General features: G+C 40.5%; 1 protein-coding gene across 21 annotated transcripts in view; it reads left to right on the top strand.

Annotated features, from left to right (window-relative positions):
- BAZ2B (bromodomain adjacent to zinc finger domain 2B) overlaps nucleotides 1-24,846 on the top strand; it is a 186,026-nt gene that overhangs the window by 64,683 nt on the left and 96,497 nt on the right. For 19 of the 21 annotated variants that reach the window (XM_060257178.1, XM_060257167.1, XM_060257166.1 and 16 more), the window contains exons 3-8: nucleotides 572-760; nucleotides 6,651-6,812; nucleotides 9,375-9,568; nucleotides 13,204-13,416; nucleotides 14,984-15,379; nucleotides 22,650-23,268. In XM_060257178.1, the coding sequence (XP_060113161.1) occupies nucleotides 572-760; nucleotides 6,651-6,812; nucleotides 9,375-9,568; nucleotides 13,204-13,416; nucleotides 14,984-15,379; nucleotides 22,650-23,268 (1,773 nt within the window). The remainder of the gene's footprint in view (nucleotides 1-571; nucleotides 761-6,650; nucleotides 6,813-9,374; nucleotides 9,569-13,203; nucleotides 13,417-14,983; nucleotides 15,380-22,649; nucleotides 23,269-24,846) is intronic. The other 2 variants (XM_060257175.1, XM_060257179.1) reach the window with 1 other exon arrangement.

The raw sequence follows: 24,846 nt of genomic DNA, 5'->3' as shown, positions 1-24,846 counted from the left end.
ACACTATATTCACATTTATGTTAAAACCCTTTTATTGTCCTGTATATTGCATATTTTGAATATGATATCAAAACAGAAGCTGGTGAGAACAGCTGATGCATTAATAGCAAATCTGTGGAAGACAAACACCCCTTTGTCAGTTTATATCCATTTGATTCGTTACAGATTTATTTCCTGTTAGTAAAGACATCATTCTTTGATTTGTCCCATTGAAGTCAAGCAAGAGATTTGTATGTAAGCTAATGGGAGACGAAAGCCGCTGTTCATTTCTAAATAGCATTGTAAGCACCTGTGGTTAATATTGCACAGATGTATAATAAAAAAATTACAGCACCTCTATGGTACCAAAATTATGATGTCAATAAATATGATGCCTTTAGTTCAAGGCAATTGAGCTTGCTAATGTATTTGAATAAGCTCGGGCAATAAATGTAAAAAGAAAAACATAAAATTGTTCTCTTTTGAAAAACAAAACTTTTAATATGGTATATTTACATTGCAGGGCAGAACGTTATGTGATGAGCATGGGTTCTCTACAGCTCCTTTTCAAATGTTGTTTTTTCCCCTTCAGGACATTTATTCAGAACAGCTGGGGATCAACCGTGTAACCTGTCCACAGTGTCGAGTGCCTTCCCAATGGTCAGCCACCCAGTCTTTGGTCTACACACAGCCAGCTCAGGGCATACAGAATTTGGTGGCTTGGGGACACTTGGTACACCCACAGCCTTAGCAGCACATCCCCAACTAGCACCTTTTCCAGGTAACCTTGTATGCCAAGATGCAACCATGAATGTTCCTAAAACAAACAGGTGCTAATTATATAAAATTAGTGACAACGGAAGTCCAGGGTTTTTTTTTTTCCTGTTCTAACCATAAGATTGGGAAGTGGTTAATATTCAGGATCTTCTGGGTTGTAATTTATTACACAAGTAAATGATAGCAATAGTATAAATAATTTTGGGGTGGTGATTAAGTATGGTCCTCCTACAAATCACATATTAGTGACCTGAGAAATGCTTGTTCCTACCTTCAATCAAGTGTCGCTGTTTCAATCCAAACTCTTAAGATTCCCAGTTGTGATCATTGTTTGGTAATCAATAGAAGATGTCTAATTCCAATAATGAAATGGTAGTAAATGTCCATTTGTTTTTTGCTGATTTATAAAATTTATACTACTTATATGTCTGAATTAACATTAAAAAAGAACCAGAAATGCCATATTGGTGTTGAGATTTTCAAAACTGGTGGAGCTTTATGCCTATAAAGGTATTTGGATTGGATTAGATTGGGTTGGACTGGTGGAGCTTGTCCTGTTTTGTGAAAATCAGGCAAATTAGTAAAAACATTGGAGATTTATGATGAAATGTTCTATCTCTGTTTTCTTTAAAAACAGCGCAAGTGGAGTAAATGGCAGATGGGAGGGGTAGGGGTTTACAATGGAAAAATGGCTGTGAAAAGGAATTAACCTTCCTCCGTTACTGTTGTAGTCCCAATTAAGTTTGGTGGCTGCCTGCTGCTTTTAAGAAAAATGAAGAGATGGAAAATACTGTGTCTATCGTAGTCCTATTTCCCATTAATTTCAACTCTCAAGTACGTACTTTCAAGTGGCAGTGCCTTCAGCTTAGCTATTGCCACTGTGGTCACGGCGCTGCACCTTGTGGTTAATTACTGGGAAGCCTGGTAATCCCAGTTTTAAACAGAAGTTTGTTGACCTCATCATTGCAGAGAGAGGTTTAACAATGTGATGACAACGATAAAAAGAATAAAAGAAACAATAAAAGGTGAATCTCGTCCAAATATTATTGTTTCTAGGTGCATATATTAATCTGTTTAGCATTTGGGTGTAATAATGTTTGAATAATCATGCTCAGCTGAAGTGCAGTTTGTCTACTAATAGACAGGCAACTTCTACCACACCCTGAAAACAGTATGCATACAAACAGGGCTCTTTTTGAGCAGGAACACACAGGAACTCAATTCCAGCTGACTTGGTGTCAGGGGGTGTGGCCTAATATGCAAATGAGTTCCTGCTGGGCTTTCTCTAAAAAAAGCCCTGCATGCAAAACACTAAAATATTTAAATTGACATTGGCTCAAATATTTTTTGCTTTAGACCATGCCAAAGGCAGAAGGATGGAATTTTGCTACCCGGTGATGGTTGTACATATTTGTCAAAGTTATAGCAAAACATTTACAGGTGATGGAGTATTGTCTAATGTGTTTGCACTTAGTGTTCCCGTATTTCAGTTATAGACCAAACAGGATAGATAACATAGATTGTTTTGTTTTTATTTGACCAGTAATGTGGTTATGGTCCAGTTGTAACTGTCTAAGAATGGCTGTAACTGAATATACAATTATTTAATAACCATAGAAATCTCAGGGGTGAAAATTATTTTTTAGATGTTGACCCTGTAACAGTGTTCTGGTTCACTGGTTTTTCTCTATTATGCCAAATGGATTGTGCAGTTGTACCAATTTTATCTATAATAGGTATTGCTGTTGGATCAGGGTGTATTTGTTCTCACAGTTTCCAAGGGTCAATAAGAAAACCTGTATTTCAATCAGGGAAGAGAAATACTTGACTTTACTTCAGTGGCAATTGTACCTTAGGATTCTCATAGGAGCAGTCCATTCAGCAATGCTAATTTGTTGCAGAGCAATAGGCTTCCATAAAAACCCCTTAATGCTTTAACTGATCTTTCTGTAAGTTTTTTTTTTTAATTTATAAGCTCTGGTTCTATTGATCAGTAAACTGATTTACATGTAGATAGTGTAGTTCAGTTGTTCAGTTTTATATTCCAATGCTTAATATTGCTGGCCTCAATAAAATTGGATTAGGTTGCTTTCATGTTGGTACAGTATCACCTTGAATATATCCCAGGAAAGGTTTTTGTACTATTCCTAGGATATTATCATTTATTGCTATAAATGGTGGCTAATGATTTGTCATGAGATTTGATTCTTGCATACAAATCAGGATTCTAACAGTGCAGGCCTGAAACAGAGTTACAACCGTCTATACTTATTGACTTCAATTTTTTCAAGGGGTGTAACTTCTTAGGATTCCACTGTACATTGTGGTTTGATCCATAGCTCTAAATATTATAGAATCCTGCCTTGTAGTCAAGGAATGAAGCACAGTAGGCTTCATTCCCTTTGTTCAGACATACAAGGAAAGAAAAAAGAGTGCAAGGTCAAGGACTTTTGAGGCTAGAGTTGCCAACTGCAGATGGCAACTTGCTGGGAGACATTTAGGAGCAGGGAAAATCTCATCAGCATCACTTCAACATGTGACATCACTTTGAGCACAAAACAGGAAGTGACACCATCACATTGGAACAACATTTTAAAGATTTGCTCCAATCTCTGGTTTAACTGAAGAGTGCCCCCCTCCATTTTCCTTCTACTAGCTTTTGAAGCATCTGTGGAGACCAGGGGACTGATGCCCGGGAGTCTTCCATAACAGCAGGAGACTTGGTCCCTCTCCCCACATTTGAGGCTCATTCTAGGACCAAACAAACATGGTTTGTTTTGTTACTTGAACGTAGTTTATAGATACCCCTGTCAGCAAAGTTAATAGGACTTTGGGGGAGGGGCACAAGGAACTGCTGGATTAAGCCATCTGTTTACTCTCCAAGAGAATATATATGTGTTCCTTACAAACCCATTTTGGGCATTTCCTTGTACTCTCTTACTGTTTCATTTTTATGCTTGCTTATCTTCCCTTTTCTAGTCAAAACAAAATTCCATATTGGGGTACAAGCAGTGCAGACTATTTATATTATCTACTATAAACTCCTCCCCTCCATGTCACTCTTTTGCAGGGTGTAATTTGTATATAAAATCTGGTATTAGAAATGCTGATATGAATTAGGCGAATAAATTCAATTGCCTTGCCTTGCTGAAAATCACCAAATTGTAGTTTCACATTGGCATGATAACGGCAGACTGTTTGTTTTTGGCACCATTTCCCCCTTCATTCACTGCTGAACTTGATGCATGAATCTTAGAAAGCTCTCCTGTAGTAAGAAAGAAAGACAGAGGGTGCTTTAGAGAAAACTACATACAGGTTTTGAATGGTATCACCTATTAGGTTTGCCTGGTTTCCTTCAAAAGTTTGCCATTTTTTTAAAAATAGGGGGAAATGCAATTGCATTTAAGATTTTTTACAAAACAAGTTTATAAAATGAGAACATCTTGTCATCTGTTCTTCAGACTTTAATGTGTGTAGATTATTTACCCACTGGGTATTTTCTAGTGCTCTGCCCAATCTGTGTTTTTAATCAAGATGGATAATAGAGATCCTGTGCTTTCCCTCAGAAACTTATTCCAAACTTTGTGCTCCAGGTGGACTAAAGTAATGAATGCTTCTGAGGAGAAGTACTTTAAAAACAAAACAAAAAACAGCCCTCAAACTTTGTATGTTTAAAATCAGTTTCAGCACCGCTAACACAATTCTTGAAAAATCATTGTATTCGGGTCTTAGTCACAAGAACCACTGTTTTTATAGATAAATCTCTTTTACCATCAAAGCATATTTTCCTAATTTGTTTCAATTTTTATACATTCTGAACAATATGTGACATGTATCTTAAGTCAGTTTGATCTATATGATTTGCTGATTTCGGTATCAGCATTTTTCAGGCCTGTGGTTTTCTTTGGCATGTATGTATCTAATTATCCATGGACTTCACAGATTGGGACTTTAGTACTTGCTCTTGCTGCAGCTCACTGAGCCAGCTGACATCTTGTTCCTGGGGGCCAGGGGGGGTATGTACTAAGAGGGGGATTGAGGAAAATTGCTGGCCCCTCTTCTCAAACAGAAGTACCATTCCACTGGAGGGTCTTATCCAAGAAACTACCAGCATAATTCACCCTCTAAAATATTAACTGATAGCCAGTTTTTCTATTGAGGCTCAGCTTTATATAAGAAGTGCTTCTGTTAAAATCAGTGAAGGTTGATGGTTTTAGTTCTCAAAATCTCATACTGTGGAATTAGTAACTGGAACCTACAAATGCTTTACTGTGAAATAGCTGATAATATGAGGCAGTATTTAAAGTCCCCCCACACAAGAAGTGTATTTCATTCTCCAGGAGGTTCATCGGAATGCTATCTATAATCAACATCTCTAAAGTGCACAGACTAGACTTCCGATGTACTGCAAAAATTTTCATTCAAACCTTTAATCTGCATATGGAATAAAGCTCACTGTGGCGTCAGTCCAAAGAACTAACCACAAGAACTACATACTGTGTGAATGTTTCTGTGGGCAAAATATTCCTTGGTGAAAAGTTTGCTGGCAGCATTAAGTTTTGGCAATTGTTGAGGGTGCAGGGAAAAAAGGATTAGGTTCCTTTTCTATTCAGTAAGGAGCCCTGTCCGCAGATTCCTGTCCTGTTCCACCAATCACAAAGACCCTCAGGCTGATGCTAGCAAAGACTTGATGGAAGACAAATTAGGCTAAAACTAAGATGCAAGACTCCTATTAAAAATGTCATCACATATGAATGAACCTTACGCTGACTTAGATCATTGAACATGATTGAACATGGGGCCTTTTGCCTACAGAGCATATATTGTGCCACCAAACTAACAACACATACTTCTGTTCTCCAGTTATATTTTGAATCCTCTACCATATGTGTGATATCACATGACTAGCGTTGTGTAACGGTTACAGTGTCATGCTCAAACCTGTCTCACAGGGTGGCTGTGAAGATAAAAGGGGTGAAGAAGAATACATACCTCCATAAGCTCCTTGAAGAAAAGGAGGGGATAAAAATGTACTAAACAAATAGCGTTATCACAGAATGAGGGTCTTTGCCATGATGACGTCATGGAGCAAAATATAAATGACTGCAACGTTTTACAGAGAGGAGAACTTGGCAAAGAATGTTTTGGCAATAGCTCCATGTAATTCTGGCTTAAAGAAAAAGATAACAATAAGTTGAAGCAGCAAACAGGTTACTAGCAACCAGTGCTTTTGAAGGTCCATTCTGATAGCGTCTTAAAGGCCCATTGTCCAAGAAACCATGGCTTTTTTTGAGCAGGAATGCACAGGAGCTCAGTTCTGGCTTGCTTGGTGTCGGGGTGTGTGGCCTAATATGCAAATTAGTTCCTGCTGGGCTTTTTCTCCAAGAAAATCCCAAACTAACCTATGGAGATAGTGGGACTCCAGTTTAGTTATTTTCCTGGAAATTTCTGGTGAGAGGCATGCATGGGACTTCTTCGTTGCACAATGCCAGATTTACAGATTGCCAGACAGGACCGGGTAATTATCTGTTTCTCCCTGAAGGTATGGGGTTCCATGGTCTCATTGTAAGATGTTTTGGCACAATTTGATTGCTAGGAAAATATCTGGGAGTGATCTGGGGACTCTTGCTCCTGCTGAGTATGCTCAGGGTTCGTGCCAAGAAAAACTTGGGATCTTCACTTTTGGATAGTAGGTAATAATATTGGTGTTAGATTAGGGCTGCCTTATGACAAGACTCAGATATTGGATGTAGGTTTCCATACTGTTGTGGGATCAGGACAAATTGATTAGGATACTAGATGTCTGTTTGGAGTTTTACTAGAACAGTAGGTAAAATAACAAGAACAGAGTTACTAATATTTTTGTCTCAATATTTTATTTTGCTCTTGGACAGAATGGTGGCGAAATGCAGATGTACACTCCCGTACTGGAGCAGCGTTCTTCCCACCAATTCTGGGAATTTCTCCTCTGTTTGCTCCTCCTGCTCAGAATCACGACTCCACTTCGTTCCATTCAAGAACTGCAGGAAAAAGTAATCGAGGCAGCTTGGAGAAAGGTAAGTTGTAAAACTGGAATAAAACTGAACATGCTTCATTCCAGAAAATGCATATCCTATTTTTAAAAAATAAATTACACAGATTATTTGAGCATGCCATGAACAATGGAAATCCAGATATTCTAATGGTCTTGTTTACCCGTGGTTTGTACACATTGGAAAATGAATGGGAGTCATGCCTAGAGCTCTTTTGGTAGAAAAAGCCCAGCAGGAACTCATTTGCATATTGGGCCACACCTCCTGATCCCAAGCCAGCCAGAACTACATTCCTGTGTGTTCCTGCTCAAAAAAAAGCCCTGGTCATGCCTATTGCATGATCAGACAGACTACCCTACTTAAGCCTACTTAGGCCTATTTCACACGCAGTAAATAACACACTTTCAATCCAATTTTAATTCACTTTGCAACTGGATTTGGCCATTTCATACAGCAAAATGCACTTGCAAACAGTTGCTAGAGCAGACCAAAATTGCATTATTTAGCATGTGTGAAAATGCCCTTAATGTACTTAAGTCTACCTTTGCTGTATGTATACACAGGGCTAGTTTTGCAGGAAAAGCCCAGCAGGAACTCATTTGCATATTAGGCCACACCCCTGACATAACCATTGTTCAACATGGGGCTTTTTTAGTAGAATAAACCCAGCAGGAACTCATTTGCCTATTATCATTTGCCCTGACACCAAGCCAGCCAGAATTGTGTTCCTGTGTGTTCCTGCTCAAAAAAAGCCCTGTATATTCACATAATGTGCTTTATTAAAATGATTAGATTCGAGTCTTAGTAGCACCTTAGAGACCAACAAGATTTTCAGGGTATACCTCTCAAGAGTCGAAGCTCCCTTTCTTTGGGTGCTTTCACGCACACGAAATAATGCACTTTCAATCCGCTTTGCAAATGGATTTTATGTGAAATGGCAAAATCCACTTGAAAATGGTAACTGAAGTGGATTGAAACTGCATTATTTAGCATGTATGAAACCTCCTTAGATAGGACGAAGGGAGCTTTGACTCTCAAAAGAGAGTCTCTACTGTAGACCTTACATATGTAGGTTTACTGAATCACACCACTGGTACATAAAGGGAGCAATCCTAGGCAGGTCTGCTCAGAAGTAAGTCCCATTTTATTCAGTGGAGCTTACACCTGGTGTTTGCAGGACTGCAGCTTATGTTCCACATTATCTAATTCAGGGCTTTTTTGAGCAGGAATGCACAGGAACACAGTTTTGGCTGGCTTGGTATCAGGGGTGTGGCCTAATATGTAAATGACTTCCTGCTAGGCCTTTTCTACAAAAAGCCCTATCTGAAACAATGGTGACATCAGGGGGTGTGGCCTAATATGCAAATAAGTTCCTGCTGGGCTTTTTCTACCAAAAAGTCCTGATCTACCTTAACTGGTGGTGGATGTCAGGCAAAGAATGCTCTTTTCCAGTACCTGAACTGTGAGTTCTTCTAATTGAAGTCGCAGTGGTTGCCCCCAGATCACAACCCCTCCCTTCCTTTGCTCATGATAGGCCAGCAGGGTTTGGGGAGGGGAAGACCTCAGCAGGGGACAGTGCCATAGAGTCCACCCATCTCCTCCAGGAGAACTGATCTCTGCTGTCTGGAGAGCTGTTGTTATAGCGGGAAATCTCCACAGCCCACCTAGAGGTTGGCAGCCCTAAGGATCATATTATTTTTAAGGTGACTTACTACAGATTTCTCTGGTCTCATACCTGCTGAGTTAACAACAGGAATACGGGGATGTATGCATAGATAGCACATATCCTTCCAATATGCAATATTTTGCCTATTTACATAATACTTGAAGAAGAAGAAGATATTGGATTTATATCCCGCCCTCCACTCCGAAGAGTCTCAGAGCGGCTCACAATCTCCTTTACCTTCCTCCCCCACAACAGACACCCTGTGAGGTGAGTGGGGCTAAGAGGGCTCTCACAGCAGCTGCCCTTTCAAGGACAACCTCTGCCAGGGCTATGGCTGACCCAAGGCCATTCCAGCAGGTGCAAGTGGAGGAGTGGGGAATCAAACCCGGTTCTCCCAGATAAGAGTCCACACACTTAACCACTACACCAAACTGGCTCTCTACACCAAACTGGCTCTCTTGCCTTTTTATCTTTTAAAAATGGCTTAAAATTGTGGCTTACAGATCTTGGCAAAACTGCTGTCATTGCTGTTTTATATATCCTGCTTCTCAACATTAAAAAAATATTTTGAAATGTTCTTTTTTTCCTTGAAATAAACATACTAGAGTGTATCCATCCACAGACTTTGTGAACTCGGTGGTGTTTGGTTTTTTTCACCACTGCAATCTACTTGGCCCACCAAGTTTTGTTCCTGGGAGTCAGAACTCCTCAAGAATAGCTTTGGGAGGAAAATAAAGGTGGTGAAAGGGGGAAAATGGTAGAAAATAAATCTTTGGAACTACTTGGTTAGAGAGGTGTTATTGCTTATGTGTGTGTATTAAAATGCTTCTTGGTATCTTAGGCCTTGTGCAAGCCCATTTTGACTCTTTCGTTCAGTATTTGCTAACACTCAATTTTATTTTTTTAAATTGCTTTTTAAGGTGTTAATGGATCAGTAAATGGGACCAGTACCACATCAGTATCAGGCATCAATACATCTGTATTATCCACCACAACTGCAAGTTCTCCAGGGCAAGCGAAGGTTATAACTTCAGTAGGAGGAAGTCACAAATGTAACCAGGAACAAAATAAAAACCAGATTCTGGATGCCAGAGCTGACAAGATTAAAGATAAGGTAAAAAAAAAGTTAAAATTCTTAATTTAAAATGTTTTTCTTTCCATCTAGTAAGACATATTCCATCTAACTTCAGGCTAAATCAAGGCACCTTGGGTTGAAAATGGTGTGTACAGTCAGTGGAGATGCAGATGTGCATCCACATGGTAATATTTATTCAGTCCTGTTAAACATTACAGATATGTTGATTTGAATGGAGATGTGCATTTTATCTGCAGCCACTAATTAGTATGTTGTGTAATATTAGAACAGGACCAGGCTGAAGTAGCGCTTAGGTCTTCCAGCGACACATTGGTGTGAGGGCTGCCAGGCCTGGTCAGGCAAAGAGATGGTGGGCATGGGGACATGGCGGGGGGGAGCAATGACATAATGTCACTTCTGGCATTATGACTATGACAAAATGTCACTTCCGGGAAGATCTGGATATCACATCATACTTCCCTAAGAATCACTGGAAACGTTATGGTAAAACAACTCCTAGAGAGAAATGACATAATTGCTGGGGTTTCCTTTAAAAAATTTCTCTGGTATACAGGACTGTACTGTAGAGTTTTGTGCAGTTACAATAAGATGCTGATTAGAATAATCGTTACATGACTTAAAGCTGGAGTCCTGTGCGTGTATTGAGAGTAACTTTGTGGGAATTATCTCTAAGTAAACTAGAATAGGTTATACAAACATAGAGAGCCAGTTTGGTGTAGTGGTTAAGTATGTGGACTCTTATCAGGGAGAATCGGGTTTGATTCCCCTCTCCTCCACTTGTACCTGCTAGAATGGCCTTGGGTCAGCCATAGCTCTCACAAGAGTTGTCCTTGAAAGGGCAGCTGCTGTGAGAGTCCTCTCAGCCCCACTCACCTCACAGGGTGTCTGTTGTGGGGGAGGAAGATAAAGGAGATTGTGAGCCGCTCTGAGACTCTTCAGAGTGGAGGGCGGGATATAAATCCAATATCATCTTCTTCTTAACACATTTGCTCCAGATTTTTACAACTAGATTGAATATTAAAAACAGATGTATAATAATTAATCTGAGAGGCATGTGAACGTTCAATATTTTTTCTTTATTTAAAACATTTTAATGCCACTTTTTTCTCAACTTAGGGTTCTCAAGTGAGAAACAAAATAAAATATATAAAACAATTAAAAACAATTGAAAAAAGATCACATAAATGGGAAGGAACATCAGTGAAGGAATGCTAAACAAAACAGGAAGTCTTCACTTTCAGGGACATTAATAGAAGGTGGCAGCTGAATTTCCTTGGGGAGGGAATTCCATTATTTTGATGCCATGACCAAGGCTTTTTTTGTAGCAGGAGCTCCTTTGCATATTAGGCCACACATGCCTGATGTAGCCAATCCTCCTGGAGTTTACAGTAGACCATGTACTAAGAACCCTGTAATTTCTTCCATCCAACAGTACATACCACTCATGGTTTTATTTCTAAAATAAAATATGTCTTGCTAATTATTGATTTCTTAGCTAGCTCTTAATTTCCCACTTCTGAATGCAAAGATTTTTTTTGAATATTTTTAAAAGTTTTTAATTTTTATTCATGTTTCTCCTTAATTGGTTTAGTAGCCCTCTTGGATTTGGCTTCCTATTTTTTTTTATTTCCCCTAGCTTCCAATATACTTAGTATCCTACCAGCAATATTTCAGTAACTGAAATGCTGCAATATAATTACCTCTTCTGAAGTTTTAAAAAATTTATTTTAAAGATTGACACTGCATTATATATTGTAAAATATTTGTTGATTCTATAGCTTTAATAAAAGTTATACTTTTTTTTTGGGGGGGGGGAGGAACTCTATATTTGAGATACAAACAAATGCCTAAGCTTTGGGTCCCAATAGATACAAACTCTGTATATTTGAGATACAAACAAATGCCTAAGCAAACCAGATTATTTTGTCTTTAAGGATTTTTCCATACCTGTATAGCAAGGGGAACATAATAATAAAAAGACTACTTACAATTGAAAAAAAGAAGAAGAAGAAACCTGTAAACTCTTGGAGGATTGGCTACATCAGGGGTGTGTGGCCTAATATGCAAAGGAGTTCTTGCTACAAAAAAAGCACCAACCATGACTAAGAAGGCCCTTTCTTGGGTTGCTTCCCATCTAGCCAAAGATGTTAGAGACATCCAAAGCAGCATTTCAAAGACAAACATAGTGGTCAGGTAGATTCATACCTTAAGATATGCTGGCCCCAAGCTATATAGGGCTTTAAAGGTCAATAGCAGCAATTTGAATAGGATCCAGGAGCAAACTGGGAACTAGTATAGGTTGAACACGACTAGAATGATACAGTCCCTACAGTCCACTCCTGTCAGCACATTTTTGCCTTTTTCATCTTGGTGTCTTTTGAAAACCGCTAGCTGAACAGCAATAAATTAAACCCATGCACAGCCTAAGACTTTAATTGGACATACTCAATGTCCTCTGTGTTGACATGCAGATAGAAATATGTGCCTTCATCGTCTTGTAGTACTGCAATGAATATTTTGCATTCAGATATGCATATGCATCCATTTTGTGTAGAGGGTTTCAAATACAGCAGTTTCCAGATGAAGGGCTTCCTTCTGTGGTATGTGATCACCACTGAAAATTAGAATTTTTTCATATTATTTTCTCTCTGTGTAGATATCTGAACAACATGCATGATCACATGTACAATTATAATTATCTAATCTAAAATTAATTTTCTGCCAGTGGAAGAGGGAGAAATTTTGCCAGTCCTCCTGTCCCATTGCAGACCCTACTTTGCCCCACCATGTTGTTCCTCTGAGTTCCCTATTCCCTAGCACCAGAATTTCAGTGAACTTCCCTATTCCATAGCACCAGAATTTCAAGGAACTTCATGAGTGGGAGGGGAGGACTGGTGAAAACCATTCTCCCTATATTCTTGGAAGGAAACAGTCCAAACAGTTCTTTGGATTCAGTCCAATGTTTTTAGTGACCAAATTGTTTGCTTGTGCTAATTACAGTTACAACATGTGCCTTCAGTGGGAAGTTGTAAAAAGGGCAGTGCCCTGGAGATCATCATATATATCATGCAGCACTTCCAGTTTGCAAAAGGCTTGCTTTGTTAGGCCTCACAACAGTCCTCTGAATAGATCACTGTTAATTCCATTTAACAGAACTTGAAGAGATAGGAGTGAATTGCCCGTGTTCCCTTTATTTTCCAAAGCTCATGGGTAAAGGAGGAATCTGTAAACAAACATGCAAGCGTAATACAGTCTATGGGACTGGTGCCCAGTGTGAACCCTTTGTCTTTGGTAAATCGTGATGACTCCATGCTAGAGGAAGGATCTGCATCAAGTCCTTGCAGAGTCAAGTGAAACTCTCTGTCCACTAGCCAGTGGGTTGGATCCATCAGAGAATTTCTGCATATGGAAGGGATGAGATTTTTGCCAGTGACACTCCTGCCCTAGGAGCAGCATGTGGAGGGGCACTGTGGATAGCAGAGGGAGATTGCTGTCCACAGATGGAAGTTGCTTCTGTCCATGGAAAACTTCTGGTGGTTCCAAGTTTATGTTAACAAGAGGATAAGGTGAAGTTTAACGTTGTGTCAGGAAGTCTTGGGTGGTTCAACTAATAAAAGATTTACGTATGCACAAATGTTTTTCTTCTTCCTAAGAAACCCAGAAAAAAAGCAGTTGATAGTTCCAGCAACAGTGAAAGTGATTCTGGCTCCTCTTCAGACACTTCCAGTGAAGGCATTAGCAGCAGTGACTCAGATGATTTGGAGGAAGATGAGGAAGAGGAAGAGGAGGAGGATCAAAGCCCTGAAGAAAGTGAAGACGATGATTCTGATTCAGAAAGTGAAGCACAGCCGAAAACTAAGAACAAGGTACAGTAATGCTAGTTTCTGTGTATAGTCCTTTATAAGCCAGTCTTTAGCTTTATGCAGCTGGCTGAAGGACAACATGATGTGTAAAAATGCTTTGGCAACAGTTAACTTGGCTGTTAGCTGCAGCATACCTCTCAGTTTGGCACAGCCTTTCCAGTGGGAACAAGAGCAAAATCATGCAAAAGGTACATTATAATAGGCAAGCACAAAAATGAACAAAAATGTTCAGATGTTCTTAGAAAGGTGATTCATAATAGAAATGTGATGAATATAAACAGTGCTTTGCTTAAGTTCACAAGTGGCTGGTTCTCCACTCCTACCTTAAATCAAGTTCCTTAGGAATTCTTTTTCTACAATTTAGTTTTTTAAATGTAAACAATTTCTAATCTAAAATGAATAGAGGACATATTTTTCTGACTGCTAACGATTTGCTGAAAGAATAAAGGTCACAAGGGAGAGAGCTATATTTTAGGAAAGTAACTAACCCAAGTCCTATTTTATTTTATTGTGAACTAGGAAAATACAAAACAGATACCAGGCCAAAGAAGTGATGCGTGTCTCAAAGGTTCAGCTGCCCTGTGTGTTGCCATGGCTACTGAATTCTGTTTACAGCTGCTCTTTTCTTCGCATAGCAGTTAAACACTGTCCAGTAACCAGTAACCAGAATGCAAACCTCAGTGTTCCGTTAGGCTAATCGCGTGGCATACATTCAAAAGCAACTGAATTTTTCACTGTGCATTTTTGTTCTGAACTTCAGCTTCACAAAGTGAAAGGAGGACGTAACAGAGAATAGTGTGAAGGAGACATACTGTAAGGTTAATTTAAGATTATTACAAAGAGATGACAGATGCTCAATGTACATATTTTTGGGGCTGTGGTAGGGCACATGCCGTTGACTGTCTAATCTGGTTTTTTTTTTTTTAGTGTTGGACCACTGTAGGACTACTTTAATAAACTTTGTGTGCCATCAAGCCACAACTTACTCATGGGCTCTGACCTGGGTTTTCTCTGAGTTCAACTCGTGTTCATTTACCTCGCAGGAAAACCCTGGGCAAAGCAGCATCCATATATCCTGGGACAATTGTGGGGCAAAACTAGGGTTACTCAGAAACAAAAACAAAATAAAAACGGGTATAGTGTAGAAAAGTGGGGCGGGGGGAGGGAGACTGAGATAAAAACAGGGGTGAACTCAAGTGTAGTGTAGAATGTCATTTTGGGGACAGGGCTGAACCAGGATTAAAGTTCAGAAAGGGCTTTGTTTTCAAGGCAAGAGATGAGCAGAGGTGATTTGCCGTGGCCTTCCACTGCATACGAACCCTGGGCTTCCTTGGTGGTCTCCCATCCAACTATGGCTGACTCTGTTTAGCTCCCAGACTGTGACAAGATAGGCTGGGTTAGCAGGCTTCTGGGACTACTTTAGCAACTAATTATTCAATCAATCAATCAATCAATCAATCAATCAATCAACATTTAATGGCATGTAAAGGTTGATTGATTGAACTGATTATTAATATTATGTACTAGGTCTTCAGCTTAAGTGTGTATATATATTTTTCTATCTTTGCAGGTGCTATTGCATAGCGGACCAGAGATGAAAGCAGACGGACAAAAAAACCATGAAAAACCCCAGGAAAAGAGAACACACCAGCCAATACCTCTTGTGTCTGATACCCAGACTCACCCATCATTCCAGTCCCAGCAGAAGCAGCCTCAGGTTTTGTCACAGCAGCTTCCCTTTATTTTCCAAAGCTCTCAGGCAAAGGAGGAATCTGTGAACAAACATACAAGCGTAATACAGTCTACGGGATTGGTGCCCAATGTGAACCCTTTGTCTTTGGTAAATCAAGCCAAAAAGGAAACTTTCTTAAAACTTATAGTTCCTTCTCCTGATCTACTCAAGGCAGGGAATAAAAATACCTCTGAAGAACCTAGTCCATTGACCATTGATGTAAGATCAAACCGGGTGAGCAGATTTTAGTTTTCATTGGGGTGCGCCTTATGCTGGGGAGGAATTTGGTTTTTTTCGTTTGGATGAAGACAAGGTTTTGTCTTGGGATTTGTAAAAGCCCGTGTGGACTAGGGTTGCCAAGTCCAATTCAAGAAATATCTGGGGACTTTGGGGGTGGAGCCAGGATACTTTGGGGGTGGAGCCAGGAGACATTGGGGGCGGAGCCAGGAACAAGGGTGTGACAAGCATAATTGAATTCTAAGGCAGTTCTGGCCATCACATTTAAAGGGACAGCACATCTTTTTAAATGTCTTCCTTCCATAGGAAATAATGAAGGATAGGGGCACCTTCTTTTGGGGCTCATAGAATTGGACCCCCTGGTCCAATTGTTTTGGGGGTACTTTGGGGGGTACTTTGGGGAGAGGCACTAGATACTATACTGAAAATTCAGTGCCTCTACCTCAAAAAACAGCCCCTTGCAGAGCCCCTGAAACCTCCAGATCAATTCCCTATTATACCCTATAAGAATCGATCTCCACATAGGGAATAATGAAGTGCTCAGCAGACGTTCTCCTCTCCCCCCGCCCCCCCCCCCCAATTTCTGGCGACTCTGAAGTGAGTCACGAGTTGCAGCCAGTACATGTCAAAAGCAAAAGCCTACTCACGAGTTGCAACCAACTTCTTCAAAGTAACACAGACACCATCCCAAGAGGAAGCCTTTCTAAGCGGAGACTGGAGCCTCCGGAGGGGGTAAGTCACATGGTGGCTTTGGGGGCGGGGCTTCCCCCCGCCGGCCAGCTGACTGGGGGCGGGAAGCAGCCTGGGAAAGCAGAAGAACCCTCGCTGGGACCTGGGGATTGGCAAGCCTAGTGTGGACTAACGGCCTAAACTATTCAGAGTGTAAATTTTTAAATCATGGAATTCTGTCATTTTGAAACAGAGTTTTTTCTTACATCCTAAAGGCTGCAATCCTAAACACACTTTCCTGGGAATAAGCCTGATGGAATAAAATGGGATTTATTTTGAGCAGACTTTTTTTTAGAATTGCTTCCTTGATGTAATAGCAGCTTTTAAAATCAAGACAGTATGAGAATGATGGGTGCCTGTGAGTTCACTTGTAATTAGTAGAGTGTTGTTTACAAATGCCATAAATGCAGTACAATAAAACCCCATCTGACAGAAGACCTTGCTGACCCTCTTCTCCACCACTGTGCAGATAACATTCAGGGTCAAGTGGGCACACCACTAATATTTATTTATTTGATTGATATCCCGCCCTGAGCCTGCTTGAGCGGGAGGGTGGGTCACAACATCTCATTAAACAAAAATAATAGCATTAAAACACACAATATAAAAACTAAGCCATAAAAACAAAGTTTAAGTCTATCAGTGTAAGATGGCAACTATTCAAGGCTGTTTTGTCTCCTGCAACATGTTAAAAATAGGTGGTAGGTTGTTGTTTTTTCATACTTAAATTTTTATTAATTTTTCTAAAAATATCCACAAACATGAAACAAAATAAACAACAAAAAATAAATACATGTAATATACATAAAACAATATTAATAAGAGCACTCTTACAGTCTTCTATTAATTCATAGTTTTGCATTTACAATTCATATTTCAAATATATTATCTTTCACTATTATCTAAATATATTATCTTTCACCATTGTTCCCCCTAAACTGAGTTAGTGTGAGCTAGCTCACAGTTTTTTAGCCTCCAGCTCACACATTTTTGTCTTTGCTCAGGAAGGATGGCTCCAGAGCAAACTAATTTATGCAGTAGCCAAATTGCTCACTCACAACTTTAATGCCAGTATATATATTATATATATAAAAAGCTTCAATAATACAAGAAGTGTATGTACTTTTTTGGAATACATTTTTCATATTCTTCTTTTAAGTTGATGTAATTAAAAAATGGGAACCATTTTTCAATAAAATTGTTTTCTTTCTGCGGTAAGTCACTTACCCTTATCTGTATGGCTAGTTTATCTAATGCCGCCATTTCCCATACTTTAGACATCCATTATTGTTTTGTAGGAGACACATCTCGCTTCCAATGTTGAGCTATCAGAAGTTTAGCTGCCATGAGTAATAGAGTTGCCAAATTTTTAAATTTGGCCAGTAATTCAAAAGGATTGATTCTGGGGTAAAAGGAATATTGCCCTCTACAATGTTGAGGTGGTAGTTAATAGCAACTCTATTGAGAAGGGCGAATTGCAGCGGATACTGTAAGCACTGCAAGCTCAGTCACATAAAAGGTGCAGGTTATGTGGTCTGCCATCTCCAGTGCTTCTAGTTTGGGGGTGAAAATGGGCAGGTTGCAGTCCAGCATCCCATCCCCCAATGAAGTAGTCTAATCCTTCCCCATTCCTTCTGCCCCCCTCACACATGTCTGTCATATGTTCATTAGTGCCATTAAGTTGCAGCCAATTTATGACAACCGTGAAGGGTGTATGTTCAAGGCAAGTGTGAAGCTAAGGTAGTTTACCATTGCCTTCCTCTGCAGTCTTTCTTGTTGGTCTCCCATCCAAGTACCAATGGGCATCCAAGTACCAACCAAGTACCAATGGGCATCCAAGTACTAACTGTTGTTAGCCGCCCTGAGCCCGTCAGGGAAGGGTGGGATATAAATTTGATAAAATAAAATGCCAAACCTGCTTAATTTCTGAGATCTGGTGAAGTAGAGCAATATCGTGCTGCTGTCCCTCCATGCTTACCCTACCTACATGTTTATGTAGTGAGGCAGAGATAAAGGGAACAAGAGAGCAGTTGCTCCACTCCATTGCCCTCTACAATGTTGAGGTGAGTTAGTGTGAGCTGGCTCGCAGTTTTTTAGCCTCCAGCTCACACATTTTTGTCTTTGCTCAGGAAGGATGGCTCCAGAGCAAACTAATTTATGCAGTAGCGAAATTGCTCACTCACAACTTTAATGCCAGTAGCTCACGAAGTAGAATTTTTGCTCACAAGACTCCACAACTTAGAGGGACTATTGTTCCACTCCCTTTAACGTCTCTCTGATCAGGATGTGGGAAATTGCTCCGGATACTTTTGTGATATTACAGGAGTCTCAGCGGTAATCTCTCATTTCCTGGTTGTGGAGTTGCCTCAGAAAGGTGCTGGAATGTGGCTCACTTATGCAAGGCTCACTGCCTTTTTACATGGTATCCTTTGCCTTAAGAAATATGAGATCATTCCTGAGGCTCCTGCAGTATCATGACCGGGGTAAACAATTTTCTTGTGAGGGAGATGTCTCGAGAGAGCAAAGTACAACTCAGATATGAGAGAGCTATGCTCCACTACTGTGCTGCCCCAGGAACCCCTTGTATCAGGACATGTAATATTCTTCCAGAGCTGAACAACTTCTAGTTTCCTGGTGGGAATGAATGGACCAAGGCTCTCTAGGCGGTGCTGTGCTTTCTGTTAGACTATGGGCCTTTGTAGGTGACTTGCTATGCTGACTGCTGATGGCAGCCCTGTTCCTCTCCCTTTGTGAGGGGAAGAATTGTTGTGTGAGCGTACAGTGGAGCTGTGTGCCTCATAACTAATCCTGGATCACTAGGGATGTCAGCCTCCAGGTGGGACTTGGGGACCTCCTGGAATTGCAGTGCATCTTCAGGTGACAGAGATCAGTTCTGCTGGGGAAAATGGATGCTTTGAAGGGTAGTCTCCAGGGCTTTTTTAAAAGCAGGAACACACAGGAACGTAGTTCTGGCTGGCTTGGGGTCAGGGGGTGTGGCCTAATATGAAAATGAGTTTACGCAGGGCTTTTAAAACAAAAAACCGCGCGCAAAAATGGTGCCATCAGGGGGAGTGGCCTAATATGCAAATGAGTTCCTGGTGGTCTTTATGACATTGTACCCACTGAGGTCCCCGTCCTGCCCAGGCTCCATCCCCAAATCTCCAGGAGTTTCCAGTTTGGATCTGGCAACCCTACCTCCCATCCCCCACCAGTAGCCAGGGATGACCTGGCAACCTTAAGATGTCACAGAAGAATCTAGAATGGATCTATTGGGCAATATGTATGGACTCAGCAGAAGGACTTGAATTGTTGAGAAAAAGTACAGCCTAAAGAGAAGGATTTTACACAATAAATGGCTGTGAGGAAAGGATCCTTAGCCCCACCTGTATCCATTTTACTAAGGGGCTTCACAAATGAAGCACTAAGTTGCCATTACATGAAAAACATAACCGTTTGGAAATGTGTGTGTTCTGCTTTAAATTTTTCTTTTGCTAGTCTTATAAGAACACATGAGTATGTGAAGGTCAACAACGTTTGGACGGAGACTCTAGTTGAAAAACATGAACTGCTTCATATCCTTCTCCAGAAGCTCTTGTGGTTCCAGGTCTCATGTTTGCACACTCTGACATAAATGGCAGATGTGCATAGTATTGCCTGTATGTAGGGACAATATGTATCTTTCCCCTTAAAATGAGACCCAAACAGCTAGAGAGAGGAAGTGTGAAGCTGTACATCTTCAGAATCCCGATATCATTATCTCCAAATGTATACCTCGTCTTTACAATATGAGAAGATGAATATCCTCTTCCTTATAGAGGAGATCCAAAAGCATAGGCAAATGTCCTTCAGACTTTCCTTCTGGCTTGTTCCTCAGAATATCCTAGGCATGTGTTAGAACTGTAAACTTCAGGGCCCCTTGAAAAATAGATGGAGCAAAAAATTAACTCCAGAGGGGCTTGCAGTACCAACTAAGAATTTTAAGAAGTCTAATAATGTCCTCAGTAGTTGTGTTTTAAAATGCCTTTAAAACTTGTCTTGTACAAAAAACAACAACAACAACAACCCAACCCTGATGATTCTATATTCTTTTGACTACATCTTCTCACAATATTGTGGAGATTCTTCCCTTAATGCAACGTATAGTGATTTAAAAACCTGAAAGCCTTTGGAAAGGTTGGGAGATGTTACAGCGTAACTCCTTTGTGTTACTGAACGGGAGAGGATTGTGGTTTGACAGCTCCCTTTTAAAAAGGTTGTACACATGAATTTTTTTATTACGGTACATACTTGTAACTTGTATGCGAATTTAAGACAACTTGATGACGCTCCTGGGGAAAAAAAATCAACCTAGTCTTCCTTTCAGGTAATAGAGCAGTCTCTATTACATGTTCATAAGGAAAATGCAGGATTTTTGCCATTCAGATACTGATTAAGAAGTTAACAGTGGAATCCTGAACAGAATTACACCTCTCTAAGTCCACTGGTGCTAGAGCCCGACATTGCAAAGCAGTAGGCTGCAGTATTGCAGTTCAAGCTCTGCTCACAACCTGAGTTGGATCCTGGCGAAAGCTGGGTTCAAGTAGCAGGCTCAAGGTTAACACAGCCTTATATCTTTCCAAGGTCGGTAAAATGAGTACCAAACAGGTGCATGGGAGTAGGCAAAGTAGGCAGTCGGCTAGGGTGCCACCTGGCCTGCGGGGCACCACTGGGTGCCCCCTCCCTGACGCATGACTCTGGCTCCTGACCACTGTCCCCTTGTCCTCTCCCATCACCAAGCTGCCCTCAACAAAGCCAAGCCACCCCCTCTCCCCGATGTGTGACTTGGCCTCCCACCTCATCCTATCCTGCCCCCCTCTTTCCCAACATGGCCAGCAAGCACTTCTCCTCACAATTTTTTTTATAACGTCACATTTTTTTTAAAAAAAAATTAAATTAAAAATCAGTAAATTAAAAATGTGAAAAGTTTCAAATTTGGCGCTCTTCAATTTCCCTATATTTTTAATAATTGGGGGGGGGCGCTAGTGGGCGATTCACCTAGGGCACCAGAAAGCCTAGCACTGGCCCTGAGTACCCAGCTTGCTGGGGGAAGGTGTAGATGACTGAGGAAGGCAATGGCAAACCACTCAATAAAAAGTTTGCCAAGAAAATGTCATGATGTGATGTCATCCCCATGGGTCAGTAATGACTCCATGCTTCCACAGGGGATTACCTTTACCTTTTTAAATCCACCGAAGACAATAGATTTAGAACTCGATTTAGGATTGCACTGTTAGTCACTAAAAATCAATGGATCACCACTGAAAATGCATCCTTGTAAAGCATCTGATTCAGACATTTCCTTATTGTTCCTGTTAGTTTTGGTTACATTTTAGAAATTGTTACAGCATATAAACTTGGCATGACAATTCTGTATGCATATTATTTTTTATTTTCAGTTATCCTTTTTCCCCACTTTCAGAACATGATGAATTCTTGTTGCCCTTGAGATAATCAAAAGAGTGAGCATAGCTCTACTATACCAAACTATGCTTGAGCATCAAAGCATTGCGAGAGTCATATTAATAGTCAAGGAGAACTGGGTGGCATAATCACATTTTGTGTTGCTACACATTTTACATTTTTAATGGAAGGTGAAATGCTTTACTTTCATTTTTTTACAGACACAGTAGAATGTTAGCATGGTTCATACATGTTTCATTATTTTTTGTAAATAAGGTTAACGGCTGAGATTTTGTAACTAATGCTTTTTGTTTAAGAACAAGTTTGAAGTTAGTAATCCATGTTTTGTAATTTAAGTGTGGCGAATTAATGTGGTTTCCCATGGTTTCCCGCAGTGTGTATTCACTGTAGATTTGTGAACAAAGGTTTGAATTGCCAGGTTTACAGAACAGATATAATATAGGAGAAGAGATTGAAACGCTATAACAGCACTTAACCTTTAGAGGTTACATTATGCCTCTTACTTGTAATACTTATGATATTTTATTTTTACCCCACTGCTAAACCCAGTTTATTCACAAGTGAATCCCATTAATTACAGTGGGAGCTCCTTCCAGGTAAGTATGGAAAGGGCTGCAATCTCTTGATCTTTCTTCCTTCATAATAAACACTTGAAAAAAACCAGCATGGCTTTGTTCTTTCCCTTATGAAGTTAATTTTATCAGAGGTTGGACATTAGAAGCCTTACCTTGGTAGCTAAGTGTTATATCCCTTATCCCTTTCTTCTGCATGTATAGCAATGGCCCTCTATGATTCCATCTACAGTGACCCTCCAGAATGACAGACGGCATACCCAGTTTCCTTTGCTACCCACAACAACCTTATCAAGTCACAATTCTGGATTAGTCCCTTCATGTATCTTTCTTCCTATATGAATCAAGGCAATATTAATTATCTTAATGTAGAAAGATCAAAGCTGCTTAATGATCTGGATAGGTACCTACCTGCTTTCCCATCTATTTAAAATAGATAGGCAAACTGATAAGGTTGTTTGCCGTGATGTTTGGTTATATCTTTGGTTGTCTTTGTGTTTCTGCAGGAACAATACAAACAAACATTCCCAGCACAGTTGAAGAAACAACAGGAATCATCCAAGAACCTGAAGAAGGTTGTCACAACAGTATCGAGTCCAAAGCCAACTAGTTCATCACCAGCTCATCAGAAACACACATCTGTAGAAAACAACCATTCTAATCCTTTCTTGACCAATGCACTTTTAGGTAACCATCAACCCAATGGAGTTATTCAGAGCGTTATTCAGGAGGCTCCACTAGCACTTACCACCAAATCCAAATCTCAGCCCAAGGCTAGTGAAAACGTACCTACTTCCAGCAATGTAACCTTTTCCTCACCAGTAAATTTAAGCACGTGCGGGAAAAAGACACCAAGCAACCGGACACCTGTTATGTCTTCTACCTCTCCTGTATTACCTGGTCCAGCGAAGGAAAAGGCTGTTAGCAATAATGCAATAGCATCAGTAAAAACACAACACAACCATCCTTCCGCCAAATCTTTGGTCGAACAGTTCAGAGGACCAGATTCAGACATTCTCAGCAGTAAAGATTCCGAAGACTCAAATGATGAGGATGACGAGGATGACGATGAGGAGGATGAAGACGAAGATGATGAAGATGAAGATTCTGATGACAGTCAATCAGGTTTATTGAAATTTAAAAGAAATTGTGTTAAATGCATGTCTTGCTGCCTTCTAAATGCATCCATCCATATCTTTCCTCCTTCAAATGTCACGAGTAATAATGCAGAGGACGATTATTCTATTCTGCTTCTAATGACAATTGTAACTTATGAGATGAGAACTACAGCGTGATTAGTTGATGGTCAGCCTAAAGGTTGCATAATAGGATCACTTGCTTGAGGTGTTGCTGTTCCGCCTATAGCTAGATCATGCCTGTGTGATTTCAGTGTGGGGAGTAAAGAGTAAATGATACAGGGGTTTCCCAGTTTGAGAAGAGGTAGATATGGGGGAAATGGAGAGTTAAAGTATTTTAGTGTTACAAACAACCTTGACCTACAAGTTATTTCTAACGCTAAGTATTATTGTATATGAGAAGTCTGTGGCAGCCATAACGGGGAGAGAATTGATTTATCTGTATACATTTGTATCTGTTTGTGCTCGGTGGCATCATTCTGATTGAAAGCAATGCAGAATCAAAATCAGAACCCTAAATTAGAACCTTAAAGTAGTGTTGTGTTCATTCATATGAGGGTGAAGGCTAGTATGCACTAGCTTCAGTTTTTGTGCAGTCCTTGGCAGCAGAAGACCTGTACAATCATTCAAACTTAAAATTGCTCTGAACAATGCATAAAACTATAAGTGAACTACACCTGCCACGTATGGTAGCTCATGCATAGCTCAATGCATTTCTGATTTTTGCAGCCTACCTGGGATGTAAAATGAAACATCTTGAACATTTTGGTAGGCCACAATATCTGGTTTGTAGGTTGAATTCAGTTAGTTGGATGGCAGGCTGGGGAGGCGGGATATCAAGGATATGAAGGCCAGAAAATGCATCCCAAATGAATCGTAGAAGATTTAAGGCAGGGGTGGGGAACCTCCGCCCCGAGGTGTGGTTCTTGGGGATTGCTGGGTCAAACCAAGCCATGTGGCAGCCTCCCTGGGGCCTGGCTGGCCAGCGAGGATCATGGGGCCCAGCCACGCTGTGCAGCAGCCTCCCCAGAGCCAGGCAGGGATCACAGGCCCCAGATGTACTGTGCAGCAGCCTCCCTGGGGCCTGGCTGGCCGGCCAGAATTGCTGCAGGGCCTGGAACTGTCACAATTCAGTATGCACTTGATTATCCCAGATGGTGTGGCCTAATATGCTAATGAGTGTGTGACCTAATATGGTAATATTAGGGGATGTGGTCTAATATGCTAATGAGTTCCTGCTGGGCTTTTTCTACAAAAAAGACCTGAACCTATGCATTTGTCTAGGGCAGCGGACCGGGTGTATGTGTGCCAGATTAGGCTCTCCCCACATGACTTTAAATAGAAAAACAATTATTTGCATTAATTTTGCCCGGCCTGAATCGTTCTCCCTTAGTGGAGCACTGTTTTTTAAGTTGATAATTTTTTATGGCCCGCGAATGATGTTATAAATATCCATATGGCCCTTGGCAGAAAAAAGGTTCCCCACCCCTGCTGTAAGGGAATATTGCCACTCTTCCAAAAAATACACACCAAGGGTTCTACTTCAGGGTAAGAATGTGAAGCCAAT

The sequence above is a fragment of the Heteronotia binoei genome, chromosome 16 (assembly GCF_032191835.1).
Source record: "Heteronotia binoei isolate CCM8104 ecotype False Entrance Well chromosome 16, APGP_CSIRO_Hbin_v1, whole genome shotgun sequence".
Taxonomy (NCBI): Eukaryota; Metazoa; Chordata; class Lepidosauria; order Squamata; family Gekkonidae; genus Heteronotia; species Heteronotia binoei.
The sequence above is the reverse complement of the archived record's forward strand: the minus strand, read 5'-3'. Positions and strand labels throughout refer to the sequence as shown.